At 41.1% G+C, this 22,798-nt stretch overlaps 2 protein-coding genes across 3 annotated transcripts in view; one reads left to right on the forward strand and one right to left on the reverse strand.

Annotated features, from left to right (window-relative positions):
* STPG1 (sperm tail PG-rich repeat containing 1) overlaps window positions 1-22,798 on the forward strand; it is a 126,596-nt gene that overhangs the window by 102,263 nt on the left and 1,535 nt on the right. The window contains exon 9 of one of the 2 annotated variants that reach the window (XM_074218118.1): window positions 985-1,960. The exons of the other annotated variant lie outside the window; for it this stretch is intronic. Within the exon in view, the coding sequence (XP_074074219.1) occupies window positions 985-1,061 (77 nt within the window). The 3' untranslated portion in view covers window positions 1,062-1,960. Of the gene's footprint in view, window positions 1-984; window positions 1,961-22,798 lie in introns of those variants that run through there. 2 annotated transcript variants of the gene reach the window in all.
* The window catches only part of GRHL3 (grainyhead like transcription factor 3), a 47,934-nt gene continuing 31,417 nt past the window's right edge, over window positions 6,282-22,798 (reverse strand). The window contains exons 12-16 of the mRNA XM_074218117.1: window positions 22,366-22,400; window positions 20,473-20,561; window positions 19,468-19,553; window positions 15,341-15,405; window positions 6,282-8,109 (exon numbers count right to left, since the gene is read on the reverse strand). Of these exons, the coding sequence (XP_074074218.1) occupies window positions 7,995-8,109; window positions 15,341-15,405; window positions 19,468-19,553; window positions 20,473-20,561; window positions 22,366-22,400 (390 nt within the window). The 3' untranslated portion in view covers window positions 6,282-7,994. The remainder of the gene's footprint in view (window positions 8,110-15,340; window positions 15,406-19,467; window positions 19,554-20,472; window positions 20,562-22,365; window positions 22,401-22,798) is intronic.

Here is a 22,798-nt window from a genome sequence, read left to right on the forward strand (position 1 = left end):
ATTCACTTATGTTTTAAGGGAGAGTTCATCCCATTCACATTCAAAATTATAAACAAGGTACTTTTTAATTTATGATCTCATTTGATCACTACAACTACCCTATGAAGCATACAGGGTGGCATTTTCATTGACATTTTACAGATAAAGATGCCCAGACTCTGAGAAGGAAAGAGATTTGTCTGAAGTCACACAGCTAGTAAATACAGAGCTGGAGGCTTGAACCCAAATTCGAGGAATGAGTTAATAAGATTTAGCACTAACAGTAAAAAAAAACTATTTTAAAAAAGATAACAATGCCAGAAAGGGACCTTGGAGACCTTAACCTGGGGTCCATGGACCTTGAAGAGGTTAATCATACAATAAAAGAGGAAAGCGACAAGTATTCTAAAGTTGGAAATAACTGGAGAGAAAGGAAAGAAAGTTCTAATTCAATAAACAAGGGATGGTCAGGGTCCAGGGAGAGATTTCAGGGCCCCAGAAATATGAGTTGGGGGGGGAAGTGATCTCTTTATTTTTATTTACTTCTCAATGTAGTTGAGCATTTCTTTCAATTATTAAAAATCTTTATTCTGAGGAAAGGTCCAAAATCTTCACCAGATAGCTCTAATCTAATCTAACCCCTTTATTTCACATGTGGGAAAACTGAGGGTCTCAAGCTCATACAGATAGTGATTAGCAGACCCAGAACATAAAGCCAGGTCGTCTGATTTCCAAGTCCCATGCTCTTTCTGCTATTCCAAGGCTACTCCTAGATTTCTCTCTTTTTTAAAAGAACAGTCTATTTCCCCCATGGGTTGCTCTTAGGCTGGGCCACCAAGTTATTCTGCATTGACTCAAAGAACCTTGGCCCCACTACCACCTGTGACTTCCCCTAGAGGGAATACTTCCCCAATTGGGAGATATTGAGGTACCCAGACCTGGGAGTGGTGACTTATTAGGAGCCCAATTTCAATTTCTAAAAACAGCATTTGTTTCTTTCTCTAGCAACCTACAAGCCAGAATTCCCTGGAAAACAGTCTTTTATCTACAACAGTGACAAGAAATGGATTCCTTTTTTATAATGGAGTCCTAGACCTTTGCTGAAACTGCTCTGCAAAATTCATTAAAAATCACATTTCTTTTGTTCATGGGCATCCACTGACTTGGACAGAAGCTGTTGGGCCAAAACTTGTTGACAGAGATGTCGTCATCTAGATAACCCAGAACAAGATTGGAGCTGAGCAAGGCTTCCATCAACAATGGGGATGGGTGTTGGGGAGTAATCCAAGGGGCTTCTCTAGGTCAGCTGCCTCCTTCTGGTGACCCTTGTCATCTTTCATAGCCATCCAGTCCCTTCTCTCATGGTAACTGGGGGAGACCTGAGAAGTACTTGGCTCTCAAGAACCCCCCCCCCCCCCATGGCCATCAACATGTTAGTTTTAGTTAGATTCCAGTTTTAGTTTAGATTCCAGATCTCCCAAAAGCAACTAGATATCCTAGAGAATCTTCCCAAAAAGTCATTCTAGGAAGTTTGGATCTCCTAATTACAGAAGTTCTATTCCTCCCCTCCCCCTCTACAGTGCTCTAAGACTTGGAGAGAAGAAATATAGAGATTCAGACCAGAGTCCACCAGAGTGAGTTCTGAGATTAGCCTGTGGACCTGAGTGCTTCAAAGATCCTCTGAGGATAGAGTTAACTTTGGAGCCCAGGAACAAGGATCCATGAAAATGATCATTCCTTGAGTCAAAGATGAAGACTCTCCAGTTCCTTTGCTCCTAAATGAATGAATTCTGATCTGAAGATGATCAGTCTTCTGGGGGTAAAAAAATAAAATAAAATTGATAGTTGGTACAAGAAATTAACATGGGACAGTTACTAGTACTGCTTTTTACCCTTCCCCATCACTATACCCCGTGATGATAATGATTGAATTTTAATTCAGGAAACCAAACAAGCCTCAACATTAACATCCCTCCCCGCCAACATACCCTTGAAACAGGTTTATTACAAGCTAAATCAGAATACCTTGTAATACAACTCCCCTGTGACCTCTGACCTTACCTAAGAATTAGTGTGCTGGCCCTCTCTGATTCCTTAATCTTCAAAAAATCTAGGAATTACAGCATCCAAGTCTACCCTGGTTTACCATCCTTGAGGGTCATGTTTTTACACGAAGTCCCTCCCCCACCATGGTTTTGTGTGTGTGTGTGTGTGTGTGTGTGTGTGTGTGTGTGTGTGTTAGAGATATCCTAACCTTTGGAGACGATGACCTCCAAAGGTTCCTTCACTGGACAAAATAATTGGGTTCTAGCCTTTGGAGATGATGACCTCCAAAGTTTCCTTCAGTGGACAAAATCATTAGGTTCTAGAGATTCTAGAATTCTGGCATCTATAAGATCCCTTGCAGTTTTGCCATTGCTAATCCATTGTTGACAAATTGGGGAGATTTTTGAGGTGGGGAGGATCTTTTCCTTGTCCCAAAATGTTTGTAGCCATGGCCTTTGTCAGTTCCTCTGACTGGGGAATTTGAGGTCAGTGCTCAGAGTCAGACAAGAGGCCACAGCAGAATTCTCTCTGAGTGAATGCAGATGCAGGTGATAGTCATTAAGAGCAGAGATAAAGTGAGCTGGCCTCTAGGCAGGCCTGTTGTCCATTTGGAGGGGCTGGGCTCTGGCAGAGGTCAGTTCAGGGGCACAAAGCATAACTTGGGAAATAATGACAGAAGTTCCTGTGTAGATTTCAATTATAACTGAGTTTCCTTCTAGAAATAAGATACAAGAACCTCCTTTCAGTCCCTTGGTTAGTGTGGTACAGGTGTTAGTGTCCTGGATGTCACATTAGGGGACCCAGGTTTGAAACCTGATTCCCTTATTACTTAAATGACTCTGGGCAAGTCACCTCTCTAGGCCTCAATTTCATTTTCTGTTAAAAAAAGAGGGTTGGACTAAAAAGCCTCTATGGTCACTTCTAGCTCTGAAGCTATCATTCCCTTTGTGCCTCTTGACAAGATAGTCTCTCTTATAGTTCAGTTGTTTTAATCTTGTCCAATTCTTTGTGACCCTATTTTGTAGTTTTCAGTGGTTTGTCATTTCCTTTTCTAATGCATTTTTTTTAGGTTTTTGCAAGGCAAATGGGGTTAAAGTGGCTTGCCCAAGGCCACATGGCTAGGTAATTATTAAATGTCTGAGGCTGGATTTGAACTCGGGTATTCCTGACTTCAGGGCCAGTGTTCTATCCACTATGTCACCTAGTCGCCCCTCTAACACATTTTTAAAGATGAGCAAATTGAAGCAATCAGGGTTAAGTGACTTACCCAGGATCACTCAGTATCAAGAATCTAATTACAGATTTGAACTCAGGTCAACCTGATTCCAGGTTGGTACTCTATCCACTGTACTACTTACCTGTCCCAATACTGAGACCTGAATTATCACCTTTCAGGGATGCTGTGACAGTGACTCTGATCTCTGGGGAGTCTCTTTCACTTCTTATATTATGCACTCCCAAATTCTGTATGTTAAGACCCTTTCCAGCTTTAATATTCTTTGTTCAAATGTTCTTTCCAAATTTTGTTAATTTGTATTTTAATATTTTTATTTTAAGGCCCTAACTCTGAAAGTATACTTTTTAAAAGATCACGTTAAGCTGTAACATTCTGGTGTTCCTCTATGTCTTTCAGGTCTGATATTCTAGGTTCTCAGCCCTGACGTTCCATGTTCTAAGGCCCCTTCTAGCTCTGACATTACATGTTCTAAGGTTCCTTCCAGCCCTGATATTCTGTGTTCTAAGATATTTTTTCATTTCTAGTAGTCTATAATTTTAAGAGGTAAATTTCCTAAAACTATTAATTCCTCAATGAAATAGGTGGATCTAACATCCTGCTCTATATATCCAAAAGGGAAGGAGGACTTTGCCTTTGGAGATTTTGCCTTCCCCACAGAGATGTTTTACTCTTGTCTAGGTCATGAACCTTTCCTATCTCTTTGCCCACATCCAATGAGAAAGTCCCTATAGTAGAAGAACGATACCCATCTGGACAGTAACTTATAGTTTATAAAGTGTTATCACATCTGGGGTCTCGTATGATCCTTACTGAGATCCCTGTGACAAAGGAAGACTGGGTTGTTATTCCTGTTTTGCAGAAGGTGCTGCTCCTCACAGCTCACCCACTCACCCAAAATCACACATAGAGCTAAGACTGGAATCCAGATCTCCTGGTGCCCAAGTCATTCTTCTTTTCAGTCCAGATACCTTGTATTTTCCTTCAAGCCTTTTCTATATCTTTGTTTTGTTCTTGTCTCTTCTCTAGGAAGAGAGATTCCTGAAGATCAATTAGTCAGGGCAGACTTTGTGAATCCTATAGGTAACCCATAGGTGCATTTGATATAGGGATTCTAGTCTTCTCTCTTCCTCCCATCTTGACATCTTCTTAGTTCTGACTAAAACCCAGTAGAGTCTTTTCACATACTTCTCAGAGGAAGCATAAAATTCATATTTCTATAGTATCTTTTTTTTTAGGGTTTTTTTTTTGCTAGGCAATGGGGTTAAGTGGCTTGCCCAAGGCCACACAGCTAGGTTATTATTAAGTGTCTGAGACTGGATTTGAACCCAGGTACTCCTGACTCCAGTCCACTGCGCCACCTAGCTGCCCCCATATTTCTATAGTATCTTAAGCCCTATCAATCACTTTTCATGCAATAATGGTGGGAGATAGGTAATATAAGTATTACCTACATTTTACAAATAAGGAAACTGAGGTTGCAAGATAAAGGGATTTGCCCTTGGGGACAGGACTTCTTTCAGTCCAGAGCAGAAATAGGATCATAATAATAACTGGTAGAGGACTCTAGGATTTGCAAGACACCATGTACATGTATGTAGATGCAGAGCTGCACACACATACATACACATTTATGGCTATAGGTATTTGAATGCTTATATATATAAAATTTCATTGAATACGACAATCCTAAGGGACAAATGCCACTCTAATTTCATAAATAAGGAAACTAAGACTGAGATGTTAAGGTAATTGTCTGGGGACATAGAGCTAGAGGCAGGATTTGAGCTCTAAGGCCAATGTTTCTGCTGCCACATCAAAGGTGGTTCATTGTTATAACCCTTTGCCACTAAGGCTAGAAGAACTTGAAATGTACTTAGGTAAAGATACTTCTCTGGATTTCTATTCCCCCACCTGTGAAAGAGTTGGAGTAGAGTATTTCTAAGGTTTCTTTCAGCCTTCAACTTGAACTTAGAAAGGATCTTTAAGTTCATTCAATCCACCACCCACATTTTACAAATGAGAAAAGTAGACCCAGGGTAGGAAAATAATTGTCCCATCGTACTATAACATGAGAAGCTGGACTTTGAGTCCAGATTCCCTGACTTTCTTTTATGCTTTCTACCTCTGTGGGACCCTTTAAGCTATATAGGCAAGACTTTGTATTACATTTCCTGGAGAGGCTATGGGATAGAGCAGATCAAGAATTCTGCATTCACTTACTAGTTGTGTGACCAAGGGCAAGTCCCTTTATCTTACAACCTCAATTTCCTTATTTGTAAAATGTAGGTAATACTTATATTACCTATCTCCCACCATTATTGCATGAAAAGTGATTGATAGGACTCAAGATACTATAGAGATGTGAATCTGATGCTTCGTTTCTTCAAGTCTCTGTTTCTTCATTTGTAAAATAGGAGAAATGGTCTTTTCCTTGCTTCTGTTACAAAGTTTTTTTTGGTTTGTTCTTTTTTTTAGATTTTTGCAAGGCAAATGGGGTTAAGTGGCTTGCCCAAGGCCACACATCTAGGTAATTATTAAGTGTCTGAGACTGGATTTGAACCCAGGTACTCCTGACTCCAAGGCCAGTGTTTTAGCCACTGCACCACCTAGCCACCCTGTTACAAAGTTGTTAAGATGAACAGAGGTGAAAGTGTTTTGTAAAATGCTTCATAGCTTTATAAAATGCAATATTCCAAGTAGATTCTGTAGTCAAAGCCACAACCAATATCCTCTTTATGTGGGGCTTGGATGAAATAGAAATTCTAAATCCTCAGATTTTTCCATATTGGACATCTCTGTCCTGATCTTCCCAGAAATTTCTTTATCAACTCTCAAAACAGAAAACATTTATTGGGGGGGGGGGGAGAAAGAGAGGATTCATTGTCAAATGAGGCTGACCTACTTAACACTGATTTCTGGAGACATTTGTTAAAAAAAAAGGAATATTCAAATCTGGTGTGTTATATAGTCAATCCTTTATTACTAAATGACATACTAATACAATACAAAAAAGTTTTTCTTTAAAAAAAAATCCAAGAAATGTGAACTAACACATTGTTTGAAATGATAAAAATGTCCCCACGAAAAATATAAAATGTTGCATATATACACACAATACATATTTATATTTTATATATATAAAACACAAAGACAAAAGTATAATCAAGAAATGTATCATACAATAACATGGCATCAGTACACAAGTTTTCAACAAAATATGGCAGCAAATGGCATTGTATGTTACAACTTGTAACATAGTTTCAAACAATGTGGTTGCCACTATTAAGCATGGTACCAACATGATATCAAACATAGACCAACTTGATATTAAGTAATAACCATGCCAATAGCAACATGGTAACATGGAAGGAAAATACTCAAATTATATCTCTAATAATGGATCTGAACAATGACATTGACAGCAAGGTGTCAGATTATAGGATGATGAATTCTAACTATCAAAACAGCAGCATGACTTCAATATGGAATAGTCTTGTTGAGTTACAAAGCCAAGTAGCAAACTTCGTTTGAAGGTTGAACTCTGGATCTAGCAATAACAGCAACTCAAAGCGCATCTCTATGAAAATATCTGAACAATGACATTGGCAAGAAGGTGCCAGATTGTAGCCATAGTGATTATCAAAAACCAGCAGCATGACCTCAATTAGGAATACGCTATGTTGAAATTAAGAAAGTAGCAAACCGTATCAGATAATTTTAGTGATCCAGGCATCAGACGATGAAAAAAATGGCACATATGTCACTATGACTGATAACACCGTTTCAAACAATATGGTAGCAACTATTAGCATGGTACCAACTGGCAATAGAATACCAAGCAAGGCAAACTTGGTATTAAGTTGTAACTCCGTGCTCATAGCAATATGTTACCAATGAATATGCTCTCTAAACAGGAAGGGTAGATTGTAAAGTTGTCTCCAGTGGGAACTGGGTAACCATAAACTGCAGAACAAGAACCTACTACAGATCCTACTACATACACACATGCTGGGAGGAGCTGGTAGTAATACAGTTACTGTAATAATTTTAGCAATGACAATGGTAACAGGTATTAGATTGTAGCAATGGTGAATTGTAACAATAGCAAACAGCAGCATGACCTCAATTAGGATAGGCTATCAATGAATAACAAAGCAGCCAAAACAAAACAGGTAATTTTAGAGATCCAAACATTAATGACACTAGCAAATAACTCAAGAATTCCATTGTAGCCTCTTTTAAGGGCAACAATATTTATACTTTAGTTTGGGACAATGAGTGGGTCTGGGTCTGATTTCAAATGCCTTTTTCTTGCATGAATGGAATTATCCCATCTGCCTCCCCATTCTTCTGTTTGGAAATGGGAATAACAAACAGGAGATGCCAGAGGAATGGCAATATCCCAACCAAAATGTCTGGCCTTTGGGCACAACAGGGCAACCCCCAGTGGAAGAAGTAAGGTTCTGCTCTTGAGTGGAACAGGAATAGGCTGAAGGTTGGGATGGCTGCTGTCTCTGAATCAAAGACTGGGCAGCACCCCCAAAGAGGCAAAGGCTCTTGGGAGTTGCAAAGGTTGCTTCTGAAGACAGATCTTCTCTCCCAGGTGAGTGCATTCAAGTAAGTGAGAACACTGAGGCATAGAAAGAGGTTGTGTTGGGCTTTTAGGGCTACGTTCTGGCTCTGCAAGTCAAATGTAGGCCCACAGGTCCGAGGGCAGAGCAATGCTGGTGCCCTAAAGCTCCTTCAGGATAATCTGAATTTTGCCATCAAGTTCTCCCATGTCGAGCAGGAAGGCCACATGGTTACTGTAGTGCTGAATGATGTTGTTGTCCATGTTCACCAAGATCCTGGAAAAGAAGAAATGAGAAGGTGAGCAGACCTGAAGATGGAATGACACAGCATAAGGTTCAAGGCATCTAAAGTAGGGAGCAACTAGAGAATTCAAGATGAGCCCCATAGGTTCTTAAGGGTAAAAATTCTCCTTTTCTCAATGATTCATTCAAATATTTCTCTCCCTCTCAGGATATCATTAGATGGTTGGTTCTTCCAACCACTAAACTCAACAATAACCCAACAATCTGACAACTGTAGGGCCATAGAGACATTGAATGGAGGAGTAGGAGGTACCCTAGAACACAAAGTGTCAGAATTGAGAAGGACTTTAAACCACAGAATGCCTGAACTAGGAAAGTCCTTAGAACCCAGAATGTCAGAATTGGGAGGTCTCTTAGAACATAGAATGTCAGAGCTTGGAGGGTCCTTTGAACACAAAATGTCAGAACTGGCAGAGTCTTAGAACATAGTTTATCAGAACTGTAAAGAACCTCAGAACATCAAATTTTGGAGATGGAAGTAACTATAAAACATGGTATGTCAGAGCTGGAAAGGACACTGAAAAATAATTATTGCAACAGCAACGATACTAATATACTCAATGCATTTCCAAGTTTCTTTGTTTCACTCAAGGAACATATATATATATATATATATATGTAAAATCTCCATTTTACAGATGAGGAACTAAGGTTAAATAGCTTGCTCAAGATCACAGAGCTAGATGAATGTGGGCAAACTGGGGACTTGAAAACCTTTTTATCTGTTATGGCATGATGTACTATCTTGTGTTGTACAGGTCTTTCCCTTCCCTTGGCTCCCACCAAACCCAATGCTATACCTAAATACTAGACAATATTGGCCTAAGGATGGGCAGGATCATACAGTCCTAGTGAGCAGTGAGGAGGGAAATTTCTTCTCAAGTCCAGCCAGTCATTAGGCAAACCATGGAGCCTTGGGGACTAAGGAGTCCTTCCCAGGGTTATCTCTGAAGCATCAACAGAACTGTTATTCTGTGGGTGGAAGGTCTCTGCTTGGGGTTAGAATGCTCTGTGAGCATTCTATATACATTCTGGTTGATCACTGACAGTTAATTAGAGGAGATTCTTTCCTGGAATCAGACTTAGATTTACTCCCTCTAAATTTCACAGAGTCCTTTTTCTTAGGGTAGGGGAGAGCCAGAGGGACCTGGTCAAATTCAGAGCCTTTGGTCCCTGTGGCCAAAATGGACTTCTTTCTCTGATTCAAGGCAGTGTCATAGCAGCAAGAGCATTGAAGTGAGAACCATTGAATAAAAGGATCATAGATCTCAAGTTAGCAGTACATCTAGTCCAATTGTCAGTTCACAGATGAGAAAATTAAGGACCACAGGGATTATTGTCTATGATCCCATAGACTGAAAATGGCAGAGCCAGAATTCTAATTAGGGTCTCTGATCTTGAGTTGAAAGGGACCTCAGAGGCACTCTATGCTCATTTTATGGATAGGGAAACTGAGGCTAAGACCAGGGAAGTAGCTTGCCCAAGTTCAAAGAAGTACTAAGGAACAGAAGTGGAATTTGAGCCTGTGTCCCTAAACCAACTGTTCTTTCCATTGTACTACACTGTCTCCATTGAGTTATAGAGGGTCATAGAATCAGGAACTTATTATGCTTATTCATTCTGCCAAGCCTTCCTTGTTAAGGGTAAACCTTGCCTATCTAACTTTCTCTGTCCCCACCCCCAACCTATCCCTTCTTAGGTGGAGGGGAACCCCAGAAGGAGACAATTAGTTGTAGTTTCAATCTCCCTCCTACCTCCTATTGTTTAACCTGTGAAAACAATGTGATTCTGGTCTTTTCAGTTGGGAGATATGTGTGTAGAGGGGTTTGAATACCCCAGTACCTAAAGCAAATAGCAAGCAAAATGTGTGACCTGATTGTCATTTTTGATTCTACTATCTGTCTCACTTCACATTAAAAACCTGGCCAGAGGCCAGCAAAAACAATGTATTAGTTAATCTTCCAAGCACTCAGTGATGCTTGCAAGGCTGATGCTATCTCCCTTTGTCCAGAGGACTTGCTGTGTAGCTTTATGAAAATAAACTTGGCCATTTATTAGAATTTCCTGTTCATCAGATTACAGAGAGCAGTAGGCCCAGGAAGGGTGGAGAGTCAGCCAGATCTCTTCAGAAAAGCAGTTCTGGGGGGATATATTTCTGATCTACTCATTTAAAGCAGCTCCATCAGGGCCAACTCAGAATTAAGATTAGCAATTCCTACAAGCTGGGAAAAGCCTTCCTGTCTCAGTAGAACCTTCTATCCCAGCATATGGTCAAGAACTGTAATTATCCTCTATTTATAGGGGGAAAATGGAAGAAGTGATGGAGGGTGTAGTCCAGTAGTGAGAACACTGAATTTAGAGTCAAGAAGATGTGGGAATGCCATTTCAATGGCAACTGTCTTTTGGCAAGGATTTCCCTTCTGTAAACACTGATTTCCCTCACTATAAAATGTGGTATTGGACTAGATAGGATCCCAGCTCTAAATCTACAACCCTAATCCCTATGAAAATGTGCTGGATGGACTCAATGGGGTCAAAGATCCCTCCAATCTCTGGGGGACTCTGTGCTAAAATCCCTTCTAACTGACATTCCTTGTTCTATAATCTCTTCTAACTCAGACATTCTATATTCTCAGAACAGCCCCTTCTGCCTTGGCATCCTAAGCTCTAAGGTCTCATTCAGCTTTGATTCTATAGTCTTAGGCCTCTTTCATCATTCTGTGTTCTGTGGATATTTTACACTCATAAACCCAACAACTGATTTTCCACTCCAACATTCTGTACTGTAAGGTTCCATTCAGCTTTAAATCTTATGAATCTGCCAACCTTCCAGTTGGTAGGTTGAGTAGGGAGACTCCCCACTGGACTTCCAAGGAGCCTCCCAGACTTGCTTATGCCTCCTCCTTGAGAACTCTCCAGAATCTACCCCATTTTATCCTCCAGACTGTTGTGGAGAGCCCAAGATTCTGCCTACCCTGCCCCCAAATGAAGAGAGTTTTGCTAGGGAAGTCAGAAACAAGAAACTAAGTGAAAGTCACTCTGGGCTTGTTGGGGCAAGGCAGCTTTCAATGCTGAGTTGGGTTTCTGATTCAGCTCCAGTGAGTATGGGAGTCCCAGTTTAAAACCGAAACTTAACTAAACAACACACACACACACACACACACACACACACACACACACACACACACATGCACACATAACCATTCTCAGGGCCCCTGGTGATGAGCTCATTAGAGAATCACACATCTTAGAGCTGGAAGAGATCTCAAGAAATCTTGCCTCCTGCCTGAAGGTACACAATCATAATTGTTCCTAATTCACAGATGAGGCAACTGAGACAAGACAAGTTTCCTTAAAAGTCATACACCAGGTTAGTGGCAGAGCTAGAACCCAGAATTGGAATGGATTAATCTCCTGGTTCCTAGTCCTTATTCTACTTTGTTGACTATCTTCATAAAACCCCTCTCCCTTCCTTGGGAGATTCTAAAAGAGGGCCTTCTTCCTCAATTTGTGGTCTGTGGTGATGAGGATGGTTGTGGTGGTGAATGGGAGGAGACAGACGTATTGAGAATTCTTATGTGAAGAGACAGTGTAGGACCAGGGAATGGGTTCATTCCCCATGGGTTCAAGGAGACCCTAGTTCAAATCCAAACTTGGACAATTACCATTTACATAATCATAAGTAAGGAACTCAAATTTTCCAGGCCTCAGATTCCTCATCTACAAAATGGGGCTAATACTGATATTTGTCAGGAGACAGTGGAAACAGATCTGGCCCTTGAGTCAGAGCAACTATTTGAAAACCCTACTTCTAAAACTTATTAACCTGAAAATTACTACCTTAATTTTTGAGGACCTCAGTTTCCTCACCTGCAAAATAAAGAAGTTAGACTAGCTGAACAACCCCTCTCCTGCCTCACCTCCAGATCTCTACCAGATCTATATGTTGTGGGGAAATTAATTTAAAAACCTTAAAGTACTATGTAAATGGAAACTACAATTATGAAAAGATCACAAATTTCTCTACCTCATTCCTTATTAGATAACTTGCATCAGGGCACTTCCCTTTGTAAGCCTCGGTTTCCTTCTCTATAAAATGGGAGATAATCTCACTTGCTCTCTCTTTCCTCCCCTTGCTTTCGCAGGCAGGAAGAGGGCTATACTACACCTTATTAATTTTCCAACATGGCCTCTCCCTGGCCAGCCTGATGGGTCTCCACTACCAGTAGGATAAGTCAGAAGAAAGAGGGCTTGGCATTTAGGGCCCTTGCCCAGTCCCTTCCCTCAACCCTTTGTCGGCCCCCAGCCCTAGCCCAGGGAACATTATCCAGGGGGGTGGCAGTGGCAGGGAAGGAAGATTCAAAACCTCTAAAAGGAAAAGGGCCAGACAATGTCTGGAGGCAGAATTCCTGGGCTGCTTCCAGGGGCTATTAATAAGTAAGAGAGCACAGTGCTGTTTGGGGTGGGGGGGAAAGAAGAGAATCCTCCAGAAGGATTTAGGGAGATAGAGCTCAGTTTCGGGCAATTGTCTAGGCAGAACTGGGGGTGGGTGGGGAAGAGTTTTTCAATTAACCCCTTACTATTATTTACTGTTAATCGCTCATAAATAATGATTCCCCAATCAGCCCCACCACATAATGACTGCAAATTGGGGCTTAGCTGTGAATGACTGTTGCTTCCCAGACACTGCTTCCCAGACACTGGCTGGGCTCTGAAGAGGCCAAACCTGCCTACCCCTGCTGTGGGTGGGGTTGGGGGGCAGAGGAGGGGGAGATGCCTGGCTCAGTGTGTGTGAATTTCAACAGAAAAACAGAGGATGTTTGACTGAAGCCATCAGGGGAGACAGGAAAGGGAAGAAATAACAATAATGATATTTATATAATCATTTCAGGTTCATAAAGCAATTTGAATTCATTTTCTCATTTGATGCTAGCTGATGCCCAATGGAGTTTTTCAATTCAAAAATACTAATTAAATGCCTACTGTGTAGCCAATGTTCTACTATTCTATGGAATGAAGCCTCCACCACCTCTTCCTCCCCTTCCACTCCCTCCATAGACAGACTGGTCTCCTCCCTGTTCCCTAAACACATCCTATAGTCCTTAATAACAATTTATATTTCTATAATTCTTTAAGATTTTTCCCTCATACCAACCCTCTGAGGTAGTAAACAGAAGTGTTATTACGCCAATTTTTCAGATCGGTAAGCAGAGGCTCAGAAAGGGGAAGTGACTTTGCCAAGGTCACACAGCTAGTTGCGTCATAGTGACGGGGTTTCCTGACACCAAGTCCAGTTCTCTTGTCACTATCCTTCCCTTCTTTGCCCACCTCTCTTCTGTCATTCCAAATAGTACACAAGAAACCTTGTATAGACTAGAAGATAGTCTGTATAAAGGTGTCTCATTCCTTTTAACTCCAATAATTCTCATTGCCTATTGAATGTTTTATTAGTATTATAGTATAATAGTATTAGTATTACAGTATAATACTATAGTAGTATTATATACATATATATATTATATACACACACATACACATGCATATATGTGTGTGTGTGTGTGTGTATCTGTCCCAATTGACTTGATTTCATGGGATCCCTAGGAGGAAAGTCATAGAGTCATAGAGAGCTTTATAAGACTAATGATAATGATGATAATGATAACAATAATAACTGACACTTCTAGAATACTTTATGGTTGGCAAAGTACTTCACACAAGCTCTCTCATTTAATCTTCATCAATTAATTAATCTCATTAGTAGGTCAGTGACTGGGAGATCAATTCACAGATGATAAAATTGAGACTTAATAAGAATGTAAGTGACTTGCCCAACCACACATGGCTGGTAAAAAAAAAAAGGCAGGATTAGCACCCAAGTCTTCTGATTCAGAGGCCAGTGCTCCATACGTTTTCAATACTTGCCAATAATCAAAGGGCCTGTGTTGCATTTCCTTCTATGCTTCCCATACTGCCTATGAAACTTGAGCCTCAGTTTGCTCCTCTGCAAAATGAGGGAGGGAGATTGCACTGCATTAAATCAGCAACCCCTCCCAGCCAGCCTTAAAGCTTAGGAGGTTTTACTACTCAAATTCCTTCAGGTATGGCAGATCTGTCTTGAAGCAGATTCTCAAAACAAGTTTTTAATCACCCTGTATGATTTCTCATTGTCTTCCTCCAGAATGTCTTGCTTAGAATCTCATAACAATGATTTCTAGAGTTGCTGTAAACTATGCAGAATGGATAGAATGAGGATGGGAATAATAATCCTAGGACAGAAAAAGTCGATTTTAGGTACCCGCTTCCTCTTGGCCAGGCAAGATGCTATATACCATCAGCATATGTAGATAATAAGATCAGTCCTTCATACACTCAGACTCAATCTTAAAATGTAGGGGAAAAAACCTGAATGAGATCTCAGAATAGAGAATGTCAGAGTTGAGAGGGTCTTTATGACAGAATGTCTGGGAGGATCCTTAAAATACACAGTGTCAGAGCTGGAAGGGGCCTTAGAACACAGAATGGCAGAACTGGGAGAGCTCTTAGAAAATTGATGGTAAGAGTCTCCAACATAAAGAACGTTGGCTGCGGAATCCCATCAAATCTCACAGTGCTTATTAGGCACCTACTCTACAGACGGCTCTCCATTGCAGATATTTGAAAGTTACAAAGATCAAATGAAAAATGATAGCATGCCTGCCCTTAGAATATACAATATAAGAACATAGGTACAAAGAACATAAAAACAAACCAAGTTTATACATGGTAATTTAGGGGCACAAGGAGAGAACACTAATAACTTAGGGTCCTTTAGGAGACAGAATCTTAAAGGTCATCTCAATTTTTAAATTGAGGCCCAGAGAAACCTTACCAAGGTCACATGTATGGTGACTGGTAGAACTGGAACGTCTGACTTTATTTCTCTTTTTGTCAGATGATTAGGTTGGATGAGGGCGGAGATAGAGCTTAACCCATTTTCTTGAGATCCAGGGGCTATTTACCACTGCCTTCTGCAACCCCCCTCACAACAATTTTCGCCTCAGTTGGACACTCACAGAGACACCAGCTTCAAGTACTTGGCCACAAGAAAACACTTTGTGTCTAGGCTCCCACCAGTGGGCTGGACCCACTTGTGATTTACAGCCTAGTTAAGGGAAAAGATTGTTGACAAATGGCTGCCAGCATTTCCCTGAATGCACTTACTTACCCTCGCTTGCATTTTTTATAGACTTTGTAAATGCTCTCTTCAGGAAAACCATACTTCTCTGAAATCTGCAAGAGAACAGCCAGGAATTCATTTGCATGATGCCAAGGTCAGATTTGAACATGTCAGAGGTGGGGCTCAGAGGAGGTAATGGGGGAAGAAGACTTTCCCCACCATCTAAAAATAACAATAATGCCTCACATTTGTTAAGTGTGCTATGCCTTTCAAAAGAGTTTTCACATCCATTATCTTTCTGGAATCTCAGGATAAGCCTGGGAGGAAGGTGGGGCCTATGGCCCTGGGCAAATCTTCTATAGATGGTCTGTAAGATTCCTTTCAGATAACCATGAAGATTTCCATTTTGCCCATTAGGAAACTAAGGACTGGAGAGGTAAAATCATAGGATTACAGAATTTAGAACTGGATGGGCCCCTGGGATATCAGAGCTGAGAGGACCTTTAGAACCCAGAGCTTTGGGAAGGATCTTAGAACCTAAATGTCATAACTAGGAAGGACCCTAGAACCTGTAATGTCAGAGCTAGGAAGGATCTTAGGGGAAAAAATGTATCAGATCTGAGTACATAGGATGTCAGAGTTGGGAAGGAACTTAGAATATGGAATGTCAGAACTAGAAGGGACTTTGGTCCTTTGCAATTCTCTGTTCTAATCCCAGTATAGGCCTGACTTTTTCATGTTTCTATAATATTCATGTGATACTAGCCCAAGTCAGTAACTGTGGCAAAATATTTGGGGGTGTCTGAAGCCCAACTGGAAGTTCTTATTCACCCATACTTATGTATTACACAAGAACAAGGGAGATGCCAAGTTTTAAAACTGATGCTTCTAGAGCTAAACTTCTTCAGACTTTGGCCTGGGACATCCCCTTGTAATAAAGTAGCTAAGGAGCAGCTGAGGAACTGCCTTTAATTCTGTCACTGGATACTCCAGTTTTCCCTCAGCATTATGAGAGACCATGAGAATATAATTATATTCATCCTCCTTACTTGGCCTCTTCAGAACTTCTCAATTATTACTGAAGTGACCATGACCACCATCCTCCCTGATTACTCAGATTTTCAAACTCAATGTCACTCTCAATCACCCCACATATCCATCCAGTTCCTACATCTTGTCATTTCTAACCTGACACAATCTCTTGTACCCTTCTCTTCACTTATATAGCAACTATCCTATTTCTCACCTGGCCTACTGTTTTTAGCCCTCTAATGAGTCTTTTTGCTCAAATCTCTCCCTTCTTTGAACTGGTAAACCAATTTTCTTAGGTGTAAGGTTCCATCATGTCACTCCCCCTACTCAATAAAATATGAGATATTTGTAAAGGAGGAGGAAGAAGAGGAGGAGGAGGAGGAGGAGGAGGAGAAGGAGGAGAAGGAACACGAAGACTGGCATAGAGTGGATGTTATAAAAAATAAATGCTTATTATCTTTGCCCTTCCCTTCAATAAATTGCAAAGGCTCACTATTAACACTATGACTGAATAGAAATTGCTTTGGTTATCATTAAAAACCCTTTCCTTTCCTTCTTGGCCCCTCAACCTTCCTCAGACTTCCATATACACTATGTCTCCAGGGACCTATTCTAGCCTCCACTGCTTGTTCCATGAACACAAAACTCCATGTCTAGATTGTTCCCTCCCTAATCTCAACTTTAAGAATCTGACTTTCCTAATGCTCAGCATAGATGTTGCCTTCTCCAAGAATCCTTTTCTGGTTGGGCCCATCCCTTCTCCCTAACTACACTCTTTCCCTCTAAGATTACTTTCTATCTAGTCAATAGCTAGGTGGCGCACTGTATAGAGCACTGGCCTTGGAGTCAGGAGGACAGGAGTTCAAATCTAACCTCAGGCACTTGACTCTTACTAGTTGTGTGACCTTGGGCAAGTCACTTAATCCCTGATTGTCTCACATCCCAAGCCATCTCCAATCTTCCTGATTTGTATCTGACCATTGGACCCAGATGGCTCTGGAAGAGAAAGTGAGGCTGGTGACTTAGGACAGCACCCCTCACTCAAGATCCAATTCATGGGCTTGTCATAGCATCACCTCCCTAATGTCATGGTCTTCTTCAAAAATGAAGAACAAATGAAGATATATTCTATGTATCTTATATGTACTTACATATTTTACAAGTTTCTTCCTTATTAGGATGGAAACTCCTTGAGGGAATGGGGTCATTTTTATCTTTCTTTATTTTTCTATTCTTTAGCACAGTACCTGACTGATTGACAGGTAAGCCAGCCAGTGACTCTCCATAGTTGTCTTGAAATGATCTGAGAGGTCATTAAATCCAATCCTTTGCCTGATGAATGAATGTTCTCTATAGCATATTCCCCAATAAATGGCCATCTAACCTCAGTTTGAACACCTCCAGGGTCAGGGAACTCATTAGTTCCTGAGGCAGCCCAGTTTAGGAAGTCCTTTCTCATGCCCAGCCCTGTAAATGAGCCCTGTGGATACTTCCATCTCAATCTATTCAAGATCACTTGGTTTCATTTCTGTTAAAGCTCACAAAGAAACAGGTTTGCAAGACTAACAAAGGCACTGGCCCATCATAAAGCAGAATCAGATTATAGAGAATTTACGGCATGTGCTTTTCCTGAGGAGCCAATGTTATAGCAGTCAGGAAGATAATGATCACAGAAATATGCCTTATGTGTCCCTCTTACAACCCTGTTCCCCAAATCCCCCTGGAACAGGGATAGCCACAGAAGATCTGAAGCTTCAAGTTTCACCTTAATGGACCCTAGATAGGATCGGAGAGATGTTGGGGTTTGTTTTCATTCTAGCTGAAAATATGAAAACCTTTGGGTCGCTGGTTCAGCCTGAGTCAATAATGTATATGAGACACCAAAGGGGAGGGAGGGAAGCAAATGTGACCTCCAAACTTTAATTGATGGAATCAGGTTATCTATAAGGAGATCCTGGACACACTGACCCTGATCTGAGCTGGTGAGGCCGGAGGGCCTCCAGCCTGGGTGGTCCAGTTAGTGTCATTCTCAGGAATGGAAGATTCATTTTAGTAAGGAAGCTGACAAGGTGGCTTACATCCAGTGAAAGTAATCAGTATCAAGGAGCTCTAGGCAGCCATGCCATCATATAAGTTTTGGGCAAAGGAAATGGGCATGTCTAGAATTCAGCCCTGTGTCTTATACAAAACTTGAGAAATATGTGTGGCATAATATTTGTGAGTGGCTGCCCTGGAGGAAGGGAAACAGTAGAATGGGGCTGGATGATATGGTAACTGTTATCAAATATCTTTGAAGGGCTGTGTTGTGAAAAATGAATTGGCTTAGTTTCCTTGGCTTCACAGAGCAGAAGCCGGAACTGGTCCAGGATGGGAGGTACAGAGGCAAATTTGGTGTTCCTCTATAGAAATGAGAACTTAGCATCCTACCTGACAATACCATACTGCTACTTTTGGAAGTAACCAGTTATTTATCACTAGAGATATTCATAAGAAGAAAGGAAAAAACAGGTTAAGAATGTGCCTGGAACTAAACTAGATGGTCTTTAAGGTCCCTGCCAGCTCTTCTGTTCTGCATTAGGCCTGACATCCTGTGTTCTAAGGTCCCTCCCAGTTCTGATATTCTGTGTTCTAAGGTCCTTCCTAGTCCTGATTCTAAGGGCCCTTCCAACTGACTCTCTTTTGAGAGGAAGCTTGGTATAAGCTTGGACTTGGAATTAGGGAAATTTAAACTCAAATCTGACCTTAGATACTTACTAACTTGGTAAGCCTGAGCTAGTCATCTTACCTCTCTTTACCTTAATTTCCTCAGCTGTAAAGTGAGGAGGTTGATATCCCTTCCAGTTCTAAATCTATGACCCTGGGATCTCTCCTGTCTCTTCTAGGATCACCCTTCTGGTTCTAATATTTGATGTTTCCAGACCAAATCTGCTTCTCATACTTTATCCCCTAAGATGTCTTTTGATCCCCAAATATGAAGACTAATAGAAGAAGAGGAACGTAGTTAGTTCTCCTCATTTAAACATCTACAAGTCCCAAGAGAGGCTTGGGGGAAGAAGACACTTATTTCCTTCTATAATTATCCAAGCTCTCTCCACTCCTCCCTGCTCCCCAACAAGTAAAGTGAAAACTTGAAAAGACCTTACCGCATTCCTTAACCCTTTGAGGTCTGGGGTCTTCAGCATGAGGGCATCAAACACTTCCTCTGTCTCCCTCCGGACATATAACAAGACTGCAAAGGGCAGGACATAACTTTTAGTTAATATAAGAGGGAAGAATGAGGTCAATAGAATCTCAGATGGGAGGGGGATCAATCATACGATTAGTGGATTTAGGGCTAGAATAGACCTAGTTTACCTAGTTCCCCCTAGCTCCTTCATTTTATAGAGGATCAAGATTCTGGGAGAATAATGAACCTTCCAGGGTCAAATAGATTATAAATACTAAAATTAGGATTAGAATCCATCTTCTGATTGCAAATTCAATACTTTCCCCTACTATATCATGAAATCTTGAGTCACCTAAACTTTTTAAAGGGGCCCAGAATGAAGAGAAGTAGGCACAACTCTCATTGTCTGTCCAAACTCTGAAGAATGTTCATCCACTGGAGATAGAAGTGCCCTCATGGCTAGGGACATGACACATTTCTTAGAAGACTGAAAGATATTGCAAAAGGAATATTGGTCTTGGAGATCAAAGATCTGGGTTAAGATTGAGTTTGTTACCTACTAATAATGTGACTATGGCAAATTATTTCTTTCTGAGCCTCAGTTTCATCTCTAAAATGGGAATAACATTGTTTGTGCCCCCTTTCTCAAATACATTCATGTTCATAAAACTTTGTTAAGCGTTCCATCCCTAATATCAGATTTAGTCTCTCCTTGAGGGATTCCAGGAGCTGTCCCATTCTGACTTTCTTAGAGAGAGGGGCACAGATCAACATGGTGTGTTGGAAAGAACATGGGGATTGGAATCAGAAAACTCTGTAATCCTGCACAAATAAGCATTTAAGTTTTCTCCTCTGTAAAATGAGGGAACTGGACTAAGGGTACTCAGAGATCTCTTTCCAGATCTGATCTGTTCTCTGATCCTATTAGATGGTGTCTGGGGCGGGTAGGAGGTGAGGGTGGGCTGGAGGAACAGTCACTTACCTCTCTGGAGATCATCTTCCTTGGCTTGCTTGGGAGGTAGAAGGTCAAAGTCATCAGAGAAGGGTGAACAGGTTCGTTTCAGAGGCAGCCTGAGGGGACAGAATGGCATACGGTTCCAGGTCAAGAGAGCAACAAAGAAAGAATGTCCTAGCCAGAGAAACTGTGAAAAGATGCCATCTTCTCATTGGGAGGCTTTCTGGTGGATCAGACAAAGAGCAGGACTGGTCTTGGTCTGTGATGATTGCAGTAGTACATGAAGTTGGGGACCCTCCAGACAGTGCTATTGGATTTAGATTTAAAAACCAATGTTCTGGGTACTAAGGAAATTAGAAATCCCTGGAATGTGACCTGGAATGTGAGGTTAGAGGTAAGCAAGGAAAAGGGGATTCTCTTAACTTTTGTTTTGCCCTTTATCTCTTCTTGGGAAACCTATGGACCCTTTCTAGGAATAATATATTTAAATACATAAAATTACAAAGGAAAAATTATTTTGAAATATTGCCAATGAAATATTAAAATCTTCTCACAGACCCCAGACTAAGAAACCCCAATGGAGATTCTATACTTCTCAAAGAAATATCCAATAAAGGAAAAGGCCTCAGTAGTGGTTCAGTACATCATTCTCTGATGTCCATATCCTATAAGGTATATTGCAAATATTTATGTTTGCATGTTTCCTGCCTCTTTAATATAAGTTCCATAAGGACAGATAGACGAGGTCTTATTAAATTAGCACAGTGTCCTTCAGATGTACATTCATTTAATAAAAACCTTTATACATAGTACTAAAGAAATCTTTCTCTAGTGAAGAAATGAATGCGATAATAAATGAATGACAGCTTTTTGTACATAATAGCCCTCAGAAAGAATGGAGCGATGGGGAAGGGAATCCTATTCCCTTCCCATCACCAAGTTGTCTCACAAAGCCGCCAGCCAATCTCCCCATCTGCCAGGCCATCTTTGAGACTTGCTATTTTGTTTGTTTTTACAAGAGGTTGTCTCGCCAGAGATTAGTTGAGTTTTCACATAAAACGAGTCCAATAAAAACTGGGGGAGTTTCAATGAGAAAAGAAAATCTGGTCCTCAGCTCTGTGGTTGAGGCCCACACCCTCCAGTCATCAGGCCTCCCTTATGGGGCTGTTTTGAGGAAAGGCATGGTCAGCCTTAAAGGGACATTGGGCTATATCTGCTCACAGTAGGTGTTTAATACATACATATCCATCATGGTTATAACAATGATCAGCATTCTTTCTCTTTCCCCTCCACTGATACAGATTGCTTCCCCTTTGGGCCTTAGCAAGGTCAGGGTTGGGGGAGGGGGCATCTTCAAATGTTGTTAGCACAGTGTCTGGGACATAGTGTGGATTTAATAAATACTCGAATGAATGAATTCCCATGGCAAAGAAAAAAAAACCATCTCTTGTTGGCCAAGTGTCAAATGATGAGCTCCCATGTAATTATGGAGGTTGGGTCCTGAATGACAAATTCAAAAGCACATTCCTGGTGTGTGGGCTCTGCTGGGGCTGGCATAGCCTTCCAGAACTTAGGATCACCTTCATGCTACAATAAGGCCTCAGAAGAGAGCACCAGGACTGCCATATCACCACTGGGCTCAGTATAGCACACAGTAGATGATCCATAAATGCTCTTTCATTTATTTCATTTCATTTATTCATGAGGAATTATTAATAGTAGGATCACTAGTATCACTGTTCACTCCATGTCTGAGTCCCTTCTTTGGGAAGAATGATCTCCAGGTACTGGCTTATATATGGGAGAACTCAGTGCAGGAGGAGGCATAAAAAGAGGGAGCAGGCTAGGGAGGAGTGACTGGAAGGGGAAGCAGATGGGGGAGGATTAGGAAAGAAATAATAAGAATTGGGTTTTTCATACCTGTTTGTGCCATTGTGGATAGTAGGAGAACTAGCCTAAAAATGCAAAAAGAAAGATGTGTTTTATCACACCAGTGAAGGATTTCTACTTGGGGAACAGTTAGAACACTGGGCTTGGATTCAGGTCATACCAGTCTCTGACACTTGCTAAAAAAATGACTCTGTGCTCTGGAACCTCAGTAGATCTCTAAGACTTAGTGACTCGCTGCTCTAGAACGTTACCCACAAGCAAGAGATCTCTAGTGAGGAGGAAATCACCTACTCCCAAGGTAATCTCTCTCACTTTGGGATATCACTAGTGTTTCTCTACCTAAAGCCTACACTTGTCTCTCTGAAACTCTTCCCCATGACTCCTACTTCTGTCCTGCAATGAGACTTTAGATGCTCATAGATTGCTATCATCCATACCCTCAGCCCATCCAAATCTTTTCTCT

The sequence above is a fragment of the Macrotis lagotis genome, chromosome 1 (genome assembly GCF_037893015.1).
Source record: "Macrotis lagotis isolate mMagLag1 chromosome 1, bilby.v1.9.chrom.fasta, whole genome shotgun sequence".
Lineage (NCBI taxonomy): Eukaryota > Metazoa > Chordata > Mammalia > Peramelemorphia > Peramelidae > Macrotis > Macrotis lagotis.